The sequence below is a fragment of the Photinus pyralis genome, unplaced genomic scaffold, assembly GCF_008802855.1.
Source record: "Photinus pyralis isolate 1611_PpyrPB1 unplaced genomic scaffold, Ppyr1.3 Ppyr1.4_LG2, whole genome shotgun sequence".
NCBI lineage: Eukaryota > Metazoa > Arthropoda > Insecta > Coleoptera > Lampyridae > Photinus > Photinus pyralis.
This window is the reverse complement of record NW_022170403.1, coordinates 26,679,207-26,692,492: the sequence shown is the minus strand read 5'-3', so window position 1 is coordinate 26,692,492 and position 13,286 is coordinate 26,679,207. Positions and strand designations below refer to the sequence as shown.

The following is a 13,286-nucleotide window of genomic DNA, read 5'->3' as shown; positions in this document are numbered from 1 at the left end:
CAAACTTTTTTATTTATAAAATTGACTGTGTATGTGAATGCCTTGCGAGTAAGACGTGTTTTAGCCGCTCCGGTATTTCCAAGTGTCAGTTTTGTGATATACAACATTTTTAAACTCGCGTTCTGAAATTACGGCTTTTTACATTAATACTGTGTATTATTATATTCACGAAGATGAGTTCTGGTACTAGATCCAAAAAAAACCCCGCTGATGCCTCCAGTGAAGAAGCCTCAACCGCATCGGATCCTCCACCACAAGAAAAATGGTTGAGTACCATAATGGAAAAGCAAACGGCGAATATTCTTAACAGCATCGACATAAAATTTAACGAATTCTACGAGTCTTTAAAAGAGCTCAAATCCGACTTATCAAAGACCATCTCACGTGTTGATTGTGCCGAAGAAAAATTGGATGACCTCGAGCAATATGTTCGCCGAAATAATCTACGTATCTTTGGTGTAAAAGAAGCTGTTGGTGAAGATACCGACCAGATTGTTATTGCACTTATTAAAAATAAATTGAACATCGATATCTCCTTAAACGATTTAGAAAGAAGTCATAGGGTGGGTCCCAAAGTATCTCAGTTTGCACGGCCGATCATTGTAAAGTTCTGCAGTTATAGAAAAAGAGCGGAAGTGTTTGGAAATAAAAAACTCTTAAAAAAAACAGGGTTTGTGATTCGGGAAGACCTTACCAAGCGTCGCTACAAACTGGTACAAAGTGCTCAGGAAAAGTACGGCAAAAACAATGTCTGGACAGCTGACGGAAAAATCGTAATAAAAAAATCCGATAATACTGTGTCCTATATTTCCAATGCAAATAATCTCTAAAAGTGCAATAATGATACGCGAGTTTTGTGCAAGCAAACTTGAATTATATTTCTCGTTCTTTACAGTTTCATTATCATTGAAGTTACATTTTGTGTGATCAAAAATAAGTTTATGGATATCACTTTATGTTACAAATTACCTATAAACTTTTCTCTTTGTCTTTTCGGTGTTAATTCGTTCCTTGAACTATAAACTTTAGTTATATTTCTGTAATTGCTACCTTAGCTATCAATATACTTAATTATATTTTCTTTTCACATGTCAATTTTTCAAACATTGTCGAATCTGATTCTAGAATACTTAGCTATTTGGTATTTGATTACCCTTCATGTATTAATATTTTCTTCCAGGAACTTTTCACATCGGTCTTACGAAATACCGGAAAAGCGCAGCCTCTTCGAGCAATTACTTCACCATACGCGTTTGATGTCTTAGGTGAAACTAGTAAGCAAAACCTTCTCATTGGACACATTAATATTAGATCTATATCTAAACATTTCGATGAACTGAAATCCTTCATGCTTGATTACAATTTTGATTTTTTAGCAATCAGTGAAACCTGGCTTAATAAAGAGGTTAGTTCCGCGAATTTTTATGTCCCTGGGTACTATTTATTAAGAAGGGATGGATGCGGAAGAGGAGATGGTGTCGCACTGTACATTAACGTATCCTTTCAAGTTGAAGTTCTGAACTACGAGGTGCAAGATGTAGATCGCTTAAACCAACTCTGGATTTCCGTAAAAATAGGTAAACGCATGCATGCCATAGGTGTTGTATATAAATCGCCGAGTATCTCCTACCAGCACTTCTCTGTTCTGGATGATATGTTTTCCTTTATTGTTCCGCAGTTCAGCGACGTAATCTGTTTAGGGGACTTCAACGTTAACCTGCTGTCTTCTTCCCGAGCATGTGAATACCTTAAACAAATTACAGACAGCTATGGTTTTAGACAAATTACGTCTAAACCGACGCGGGTCACGGCAACGTCGGGCACGCTAATTGATCATATCTACGTCACAAATGATCTGGTCGTATTAAATGAAGGCGTTGAACCTTTACCTTTTCATATCGATCATTACTTAATCCACTGTACGCTTGAACTTCCTAAACCTCCTAAATTGGACAAGTATATATTGTACAGGGATATCATAGGCATAAACAAAATAGATTTTTCAAATTGCGCAGCTCAGATCAATTGGGAACATTTAACTTGCCTTGAAGACATTGACGAGAAGGTGCAGTATCTCAATGCTTGTATCACAACATTATTTAATGAATTTGCTCCTATTAAAAAAATAAAAATCACTAAAAAGAAGATGCCTTGGATAACACCAAATATTAAGTACATGATGCGACTGAGGGATAATGCACTCTCCAAATTCAAGCAATCACTGAAAAATGTACACTGTCACTCTTCCTTTTCGGAAGGGAAATGGTTGTACTATAAGCAATTGCGTAATTTTGTAACCGCTTCTATACGGAGAGAGAAAAAAACATACGTAAAATTCCAATTAAAAGATACTAACGACTCCCAAAAACTTTGGAGCGTCTTAAAAGAGTTAGACGTTCATTCAAAACGATGCTCAGATGATATACCTGTTGAACTGTCTGACCCAAATCTAATCAACCAACACTTCATTTCAACCCCATCTGCAGTCACTGATACGGACACTCTTGACTTTTACTTAAACAACGTTCACAACTCTACTACTCAAACTTTTTCTTTCTCTACTGTTACAGATACGGATGTGAATAACGCTGTCTATAGTTTGAAATCTAATGCAATGGGTGTTGATTCAATTTCGTTAACTATGCTTCGGCTTTGTCTGCCTTTCTGTTGTAGAGCTATTACTGACATAATTAACACGTCTTTAAAAATTGTCACTTTCCCCTCCCTCTGGAAACTTGCAATTGTTCACCCTATCTGTAAAAAGTATCCGCCTGAAAACCTGTCTCATTTAAGACCCATTAGTATCCTAACTGTGTTATCTAAAGTAACTGAGAAGATTATATATGTACAATTGTCCGCTTATATACGTGCAAATCACATATTACCGTTACATCAATCTGGTTTCCGCAGCCATCACTCTACTGCGACCACTCTAATTGATATAGTGGACGAAGTCCTAGCAGCAACCGATCGCTCTCAAGTATCTGTGATGCTCTCAATCGATTTTTCCAAAGCATTTGACTGTATAAACCATGAACTTTTGGTAGCCAAGTTGCATTATCTTGGACTTTCTTCTACCGCTACTAATTGGTTTAAAAGCTACTTACAAAATCGAATGCAGATGGTTAGAACTTTGAGGAATGGAAGCTACAGTGACTCTAACTTTTTACCTGTTAACATGGGGGTTCCGCAAGGATCTATCCTCGGACCGCTTCTTTTCTGTTTATATGTTTTCGATATGGATACGTCTTTAAACGGTTTCTACATCCACAGTTACGCGGACGATACATACTTAATCTATCCTGTCCATCGAAACAATCTAAATTACTCTCTGAGAAAATTTAATGAGCAGTTAAATCGGTTCGAGAGATGGTCTGAGAAACATTCCCTAAAGATAAATCCATCTAAATCTTCTCTGATGCTATTGGGAACACCAAAATCTGTTACTGCATTGTGGGAAGATGTGGACCAAAAATTATATCTAAAAGATTCCCCACTCCAATTAGTTAGGGAATCTCGTAGTTTAGGAGTAGCAGTGGATTGTCACTTAAAGTTTTCCCTCCACGTCAATAAACTGATTCAAATTGCTTACGCGAAGCTTAAATGTATATATCGTTTCAATTACGTTCTTCCACCAAAGGTCAAGTGGCAGCTTGTGGATTCTTTAATACTGTCAACTTTGGATTATTGTGACACTGTCTATGGTCCGTGTCTAACTAGTGCAAATAAGACTCGCCTGCAAAAAATTCAAAACTCTTGTGTCAGGTATGCGTTTAACATTAAGAAATATGAACATATTTCCCATATTTATCAAGCACATAAAATTTTGAACATGGGCGAAAGACGTCATTTACATCTTGCATGTCTGGTTCACAAAATATTAGTATCTGGTGAACCTTTATATTTGTATAATAAGTTAAAATTTCGAAGTAGTATTCACGATCGTAATCTCCGTAACCCATTCTTTCTTGACATACCAAAGCACCATAAAACTCAGTTTCATGGTGCATTTACTTATTTTGCACCACTCATTTACAATAACGTTCCGAACTTTCTTAAATTATTAAGTCCCAACGGTTTCAAAAAACACCTTAGAGTACTTCTTTATCACTGAATCATATATATTTTTTTTTTTAATTTTTTATTTTTTTTTTATTTATATATTTATTTTTTCTTTTTTGCTTTACTTGTATGCTTACTTGTTCTCACCTGGGCTATCATACCATATTAATTATCATAAATTGTTTTAAATACTCCATCATGTTTTTGTACTTTTTTCTGTATCAAGGTTGGGATTAATAGCAGCCTTTGGCTGACACCCCGCCTAAATAAAGCCGTTATTATTATTATTATTATTATTATAAAAGTATTTGAATGAAATTTGATACATAGGCACTTGGAATAAATGAAAATCTAACGCCAGTTTCAATATTTGGTTTTGCGCATGCGCAGTGTCAACTTTTTTATTTATGGAAGCATTTAAGTGAAATTTGATACATAGTTGCTTGGAATAAAGGAAAATCTAGCGCCAGTTTCAAAATTTTATTTTGCGCATGCGCAGTGCCAACTTTTTTATCTATGGAAGCATTTAAGTGAAATTTGATACTTGGGCGCTTGGGACAAAGGAAAGTCGGATTTTTACGATTTTAACAGAAGTTGCATCTTACAAATGGGAAATGAATGCAAGTGGAAATGCGCTTTATGTAAATCGTTTACGATTACTTTTTAACTTGTCTTTGAATTGGTCATGTAGTGATCGATTGAAAAAAATATGGCGCGTGAGGGTGAAAGCCTAAGTTGGCTTTCGTAGAAACACCCAGATCATATTACAGTTTTATAATACTCGGACGGAAAGGTTTGAAAAATTATGCTACAGTCTTTCGCACGTCGACTTCTTTTAATACAGGATCGTATCTAACCATGCGTCCCAAAATTTAGTTTCTCTTTTTCACTCACTTTTGTACCCGGGGCTTTTAGTTCGTTTACTTCTTTTTCAAAGTCACTAAAAAATACTGCCAACTCATTATAATCTTTCAATCGTAACTTTTCCAATTTATTCCTGCAAACTATCTGTAGTGCGGTTGTGCGGTCGATTCCTTTGAATAAATTTCATCGAATTTCGTCATGATGTCAAATGCCGTTTCTTTGCACTCACAAATTCCAAGTGTTTGTTCGTAATTGCACCGTATATAATTCATAGCTTTTAAATTTTCATCTTCCCATTTTGCCACACCATCATCGCTCACTATCTCCTTTACCGCTACTGTATAGCATTTTTTAAAATCAGGATACGCTTCTTCCAATTGACATAAACTTCGCCATCGAACACCGGGATTGTAATATCAAACATGTTTCTAATAATTTTTAAACCACACTACGCTGCCATATAATAATTCAATACCCAAATACAAATTTAATTAAAACAAAAACCAATTTCATTACACATGGATCATATCTTATTCATTCTTGACAGTTGACATTCTACTCTATTCTTATATCTACTTCCATACGGTTACTTTACTGTACATACATTAGTAGGTACGAATTTATATAAATATACCTACTATTATTCCAACCCAATTATTAACAAATTTTGCACCCTCTTATCCATACTCCCTGAAAACCTAGGTTAGTTGACCCACTCCCTGCTCCCATTCCTCGTCGGCTCTACCGGTTACTTTGCGTGCTAATTTTGTTTGTATACCGACATAAAAGAACATTTAGCCCGTGTCGATATAATATTATTCTTATAAATAATTGTTCTGTGCAAGTGATGTAATACGTCATGCATTTTTTTCTTCCGTTAATAGACAGTAATCGTTAATTCGCAATTAAATAAAAATAAAGAATGGACGGCGAGCAATACAATGCAGCAATATAGCTACTTGAGTGTTTATTACCACGAATTTAATGCAGGATTTCGGCAGATTTCATTAGGAGTGTAGGAATGTTTTAGGTTATTTATTAGTATCAAACGAAAGGGTGCTTCGAAATTTCAAGTTTCCAATTTGATGCGTTAATCAAATTACTGTGTACAAGATTTAATATGTTCCTGTAGTTACCTACAATTCTCAAATTAAGTATAGGGTTATCAAGAACTTAGCTTTTAACTGTTACAGATGTTTCATGAGAATTAGACATTTATACGTAAATTTTAGTAGATACTCCCAAGTTTACCCAAGCATTAAATTAAAAGTTCCAATTCTCAAAATACTTGACATTACTCGGGCAGTTGCGGAATCTCTTTTGTAGATGTTTCTATGCGATTTTCTTTTCGTTTCAGGGGGATTTTACATGATCGAACGTAAGACACTAAGGCTTCAAATTGTAGTCCTTAATACAAACTTGATGAGAAGAGATGACGGCGACGACGACGCTAGCAGACAGTGGGAATGGTTACACAGAGTTCTGCACAAATGCCAACTTCACAAGGAAACTGTAAGTAAAGTAGAATTAAGTAAATATTTATACAACATGGCAAGTTACGCGGAGAGTCATAGAAACGGGCAGTATTGTAACTAAACTGTTCAGAAACTTTCAAACAAGTTAAGCGAAGAATTTACTGAATGCAAAGTATGGCGTCTAATATTAATGACATGACAAAGTCTGGTACAATTATTACTTCGCTGAAGTTACAATACAAAACGACTTTATGCTTACTACCATTTTATTTCTTTCTGTGAAACGTACCCCCTGGCGTCCGACTATATTATTGACTTTAGAACTGCAGTAACTTCGAAGTTCCAAATACCTCAATTAACATTAGCGTTTTACTTTTATTTTCGTGATTTCCTTTTACCACCAGAATATAAATTTTCATTGAAAAGGTTCTTCTTAGAATACCCACAGCCGACTTTTAGTAAGCTTTGTATAATGGTTAATTTAGGTCACTACTTGGCATTTAGAACATGATACATACCTAACTTTTTAGCGCATTTTCTAACGAAGTTGGATGGCCTATTGCAGCCACTTTCTTTCCCCGTCCGTTTGTCCTAGGCCTTAACTACTCCTACAGTTTTCAAGATATTAAGTTCGTTTTTTTGCATTCGGTAGCGTATAACTCTGGCACCTGAGCCAAGGAAAATCTTGACAATTAAACTGTGCATATGTAGGCTGCGCAATGTCAACTTTCTTATATATTTATATTTTTTAAAATTTTTAACCACAGATGCTTCTAGTAAAGGCAAACATATCGCATATAGTAAAAATCTGATATGCGCATGCGCAGACTGCGCAATGGTAACTTTCTCATTTATGGAGATATTTTTTTGAAATTTTAATCAAAGATGCTTTTAGTGTAAGCAGACGTATCGCATATTGTAAACATAAGATTAATGTGCACATGCGCAAGATGCGCAATATCAACTGTTGTTTATCGAGATACTTTTTTTAAATTTTTGGAAAGTACTGATCAACTCATGCGCTGAAGTTCGCCTTAGGGCGAACACCGTTTTACTTGTATTTATTAAGCTCCGTTGCGAGAGGTTTAGAATTTATGTGGCGGTATCTAGAACCCTACATCAGATCAGATCATAACAGATCCAACTCGTCACAAGAAACTGGTTGAATTCTATATCAAAAACAAAAATCGTCTACAGTTTTTAGATGTTGTTATACAACTGCTTTTATTCTACACAAGAATACAGAGATAATATCTTGCTGTGTCAATAAGATATCATATAAGTGCTATGTTTGTTCGTTTCATAATTATGTGAAATTAGTTATTTATTGATTATGTGTTTATATTTATCATGACTTACATAAGGAACGATATGTTCTATACATGGCGAATTAATAAAATTATTATTATTATTACAAAACCCTATTATAGAATGTTCAGAACTTTTTACCAAAAAATGGTCACTAATATCACGTTTGAAGTACTAAAAAGACTTTCTTTTTTTCTTCTTATCACGATACTCCATTCCAGAAAGGTTTGGAATTGTTAAGCAACTGTTCAGAACTCTAGTCGGAATTTCTTTCACATGAAGAATGTAGCTATTTCTCAGTTCCGTCTCGTACATATTAAACGGCAAAAGTTAACAATATTGCTATATATTAACCTCTATATTAACTATATTGATGTGTGCACTGATCCGTAGGCTAGAAAGACCGTACACAAAACACCAAAACAATAACCTATAAGCTACGTCTTTACCTTCACTTATTATCCCAGCAGAAAACTCCTCCACAATACAGAGGACAGATTCGACTCTTGCTCTCAGTTAACGTGATAACTTCTAACAGATACCTAGTGGCTCAAACCAAATACCTTAAACTCCAAACTGAACTGCAAAATTTTGAATAATTAAAATGTACCTTGGCCAAGCCTTCAATGAAAACATAGATCAATTAGAAAGGAAGTCGTTAGAATGAAACACACGGAAAATGAATGTGAGAATTACAAAAGTGCGATTTAATCGTAACACACACAAGGAAAATGGTACACACACAAACAAATATTACCAAAAAAAAAAAAACTAAACTTAAGACCTACTTACATTACATGTCCGGGAATTGTAATCCAAATAAAAAGGTATCCGTACACAAAAACAATTTTTAATTATCAACACAAATTACTACACTTTACACTGACGACCGGGTAATCTCAGCACCTTCACCACGGGTAGACAAGGACGTTCCAATAAACAACAAACTCAACTTCAAAATGAGTCACGGTGTACAACAAACTTATGCGGGCGCCGACAAATACCTCTCCTTGAAAAAAACACCTTTGATGGCCAAAACTTCAAACTTTAACAGGCAGAACAAATACTTAGCCACGATTTCGGCTTCCGGCTACGCAAACGGAACTTCTTCTATCTTCAAACTCCCACTAGGCGAAACTTTCAATGCTGGCTGCCGCTTCAACACAAAAAAATCCACGATGTAACTCGCAAGAAGCGAAATAAATTCCTCAACCAAACGTAGTTAGATGCCGCACGTAGCAAAAAACTGACTTCAAACTCCAACGATACGTAATACTGCGTAATTCTGCATAAAGCGAATTTTAAATTGACCGCACTCGGGCCCTCGACTTGACGTAAAGCCGATTATCAAATCTTCAAAGAAACGTAGTTCCGCTCTAAACTTGGCAAAAAGCTGATTTCAAACTTCCAACAAACGTAGTTCTTCGTTGACTGTAGCAAAAAGCTGATTTAAATTGGCCGCACTATGGCCCTAGACGTGGCATTCAGCGACGCTATTCCTGTTCACATCTTATTTAAAGCGAAACCCTTTTTCCGAAAATCAAAATTATAACAACCAATCATACACAGTTGACAACAGAAAAGATCCCCTCAACTTACGTTAATAGACCAAAACAATAGAGGTTGAATAATTTTACTAAACACTTTCTTATCAGACATTAATTAACTAAAGCACTAGGAAAAATAAAAATTCATCTCTTTTAACTACACAGCAAAAGCGATAAATCACATCCACCTGACAATTAAATTAAGCATTTACAATTGATAATAGATAAAGACCAATACAAAATTCTACGTTAAATAAAATACAAAAGTAAACAAAAACAACCTTGACCGCTTTCTCGTATGGCAATAATTTCCATGCCGTTACATAGACATTAGAATTAGGTCAAAATTAATTTGAGTTATTTTTTAGTTATCAAGAAACCATTTTCAAGCTCATTTTGTTTTGGTGCTGATATTTTTTTTAATGCGTGCTTAAAAGATGTCGAAAAACTAATCTCTACAGATAAATAATCCTGGCAGGCGGTAGGGGGGTATTAGTCGTGTTAGAAAACAAGTATAAATTGTGCACAACTCTTGTGCAGATAAAGCACATTTGTTTAACAGAAATAGCTTTTGTTTTGACATCACCAATGGATATATTTCTTGCAGACGTCTCAATCGCTCTTTGTGAGTACTCTTCCGACAATTCGTTCTTGAGGTATAAGAGAATATACTGTTGAATATACCCGATCACGATAAGAGGTCGAGGAGGAGGGCTATGGTTGGTAGAAATTAATTCCTTTCGTTGAGACCTTTCATTAGAGTACCATGAAGGATAATAACCAATTGGTTGTCGTATGTAAAAGCTATGCACGTTTTACTTTCAAAAACAGCATCTCAGGAAATAATTCGTGGGGGTGCACAAAGGACACTTGAGATGAACTGACACAATCAGCTCTGTGATGTATCACTAACGTTAAACTTAACGTGCAGGTTATCTGTCAAACACGTCATAACGCAAAATAACGTTTTGTGGTAGATAACCTGCACGTTAGGAAAAGAGAAGTACTGCAGATATTCTTTTCGTACGTTACGTGGACAAGACCATGCTGCATTGACTTATTCGTGTTATTGGATATTTAAATTAGAAACTCTCGAGCTATCCGACAAGACCGTTTTAAACCAGCATAAGTTTTGCTTAAAGATTTCGTATGTGTTCATCTCGAATAGAGTAGTGAAATATGCTCCGAAATATGCATTTAAGCTATTTTGAAATGTACAGGTTTCCTAATTATAAAGGTCTCGGCTGGCCACTAGGCATCTATCGTTGCTTAGCACTTCGGTTTGATGGGAATATTTCATGTAAATTGATTTATAATTAAAATTAGTTGGTATGTCAATAAGCAATACCCACAGCAAAGCACTCCCAGGGCAAATAACACAAATTTGCATTGAAACTAAAATCATTTCAAAGATATGATTAATGAGCACTGTTGGCATAATCTAGATCGCATTTTGGTGGTGATTCGATTTTTAATTCGAAGTTATAGGTTCACCACTTGTCGTTGTCACTCTCTACACTAAAAAAATGAAAATTGCATTACACCAAATTTCTTTGTGGACCAAATACACAAATTTTAACACAGATTGGTAATATCTCCCTTTGCATTAGCTTTGAGCTTTAATTAGAAAGGGCTCATTGCATAATAAATTAGAACTCTCTCCTAACGTTGCGACACGTCGTTCCTGTTATGTAAAATCAGAAAGAAATCACATGAGGGACGACAGCATAAGCTTGCGATCAATAAATTTCATTTAGGGACGATATTAATATTCATTCCACATACGTACGTCGTTCCTACTAGGGGTGACATTATTCTTCATTTCATTAGAGTCTATGTGTACGATATCCGTGCAACACAAAGAAATAAATTGATGATGACAACTTTCGCAGAAGTTTCGACTGTGCATTTCTAACTTTTGAGAAAATACGCCATTTTTGTCCGGTAATATCAATCCTGTGGAGTTAGAAACTTACTCCCAAACAATTAATTTAGGGAGGATACATCTCTACATCGGCAAAGTCAGTCCCAACTATTTCATCGTTATATAGAGGTCTATTTATTGAATGAGGAAATTGGAGTTACACTTGATTAGATATGAACAATAAATGAAGCTTCGCCGAAACTGACTATTTCCGCTTTATATATTTTAAGGGAAGTTTATTGAATGGAAATATGAACTTTGGACCTAAATTGCAAATGTTTTCTTCAAAAATCTTTATAAAGAATAAAAATCAATTAACTTTATATGTCTCTACCTACACGGTAAAATCCTATTTTGTGAAAATCAACGGAGTCGATTGAATTGTGGAGCACACAATAGATGCTCTAACCATTTTTTATTTGATGGGAATAATTCAAAAGGAGCATTATTAATGTTCCGGGACCGTACTTTAATAATAACTTTCTCTTATTTGTAAAACAGTTGTGCAAACTGTCCATATAAACTATACGAAGATAACGGCCCTCGTTCGTTATAATTTGTCTACCTCGTACTAAGCATAGATATAAAATAAGGTTATCGTTTAAATTTATACGAATTGGAAACTTTGTGCGAGTATGTATTTATTGTTTTATGTCTGCAGCCCTGTTATTCAGTTAATTTATTGTTATCAGAGGAGATATTTTCTAATAAAGGCAAACTGTATTTTCTAATTCATGCAGAAATTAGTAAAGCAATCCCGCATTTCACCCTGACGGTGACGATGGTATATGTTCTGACATTCTTTGTATGAACACAATGCCTATATGTATAATGGACAATTAAGGGAGACTATCGGATATTGCAGGCTGTTAGCCAAGGCAACGTGCTATATATTAGATGGACCGGATAGCACACAAGGGGGTCATTCTTTTGTGTACGAATGATGGTATTTGTAGTTGGCGTTTTTTACTTTCTAATTATTATAAGCATAATGAAAAACCGCACAAAGATAAATAATTCAAATTTTTCGCAATCGAATTAACAAATACGCAAGTTATAAATGATAAATCTATAGCTGAATGAAATCACCCCCCCCCCTTTCCGTGTCATTTTATAAAGAGCTAACATTCGAAGAAATATTCGTTAGCGTTTATATAGGTTTTCTTAATAGTCCAGTAAGAATAGATCAAAATGGCAAATAGGGGAACTAAATCATGTATTATTAATTCCTTCGGGAATGTGTACGAGAAGGTTCCCTGATCAACATATAATAAAGTCCCCCCGACTACCGGGTGTGCTAGAGGGGTGAGGGGGGAGACCGTGATTTTGATGGTCACATTTTATAGCTTTTTACTTACAATTCGAAAACGGTGCGTCCTAGGAAAACGTTCTTTTCATATAAATACAAGCTCATTAAATTTGCTACAACTTTGATTCTATACACTTTCTTTAAAAAAAACCACCGTTTTTAGCGCATTTCCACAAAAATAAAAAAAAAATGTGCTATTGTGGCCACTTTGTCCGTCCGTCCGTCCGTCCGTCCGTCCGTCCGCTAACTTTGCGACGCTACTAGTTTTTTATCTTAAGAGCTATTGTTCTACTTTTTTCGCTATTTGGTTCGTTATGGTGTCGAGTCTTGTACCAAGGAAGGAATTTTTTCTGTACCGCTTACAAAAAAAGTTATTGTAAAAAAAAACAAAAAACCGTTTTTTACATGTTCCATAATTTTACACTTTTGCCGTTTATTAACGATCCTAGAGATCGTTTATAATTTTGCATTGCTATCTGTCGCCTGCCGGTTGGTCTGTCCGTCTGTTCCTTTGTCTGTCTGTCCATCTATCTGTCCGTGTGAACGATAACTTTGTTTAGAAATGTTCGATCGCTTTTACATCTCCGTTAGTTATGAACTGAATTGCAAGAAATTCAATATGGGCATAGCTTTAACCATATAATACGCAATGCCAAAAGTTGAATCGAATCGATTCAAAATTCACAGTGCCCTTTTCGCATCTCGACCATTTATAAACCGAATTGCAAACTTTTTTACTTATAAAAGTATTTGAATGAAATTTGATACATAGGCACTTGGAATAAAGGAAAATCAAA

At 35.2% G+C, this 13,286-nt stretch overlaps 1 protein-coding gene across 1 annotated transcript in view; it reads left to right on the top strand.

The window, feature by feature from the left end:
* LOC116162945 (acid sphingomyelinase-like phosphodiesterase 3a) overlaps nt 1-13,286 on the top strand; it is a 239,878-nt gene that overhangs the window by 78,573 nt on the left and 148,019 nt on the right. Inside the window, exon 2 of the mRNA XM_031476721.1 lies at nt 6,284-6,438. Within this exon, the coding sequence (XP_031332581.1) occupies nt 6,284-6,438 (155 nt within the window). The remainder of the gene's footprint in view (nt 1-6,283; nt 6,439-13,286) is intronic.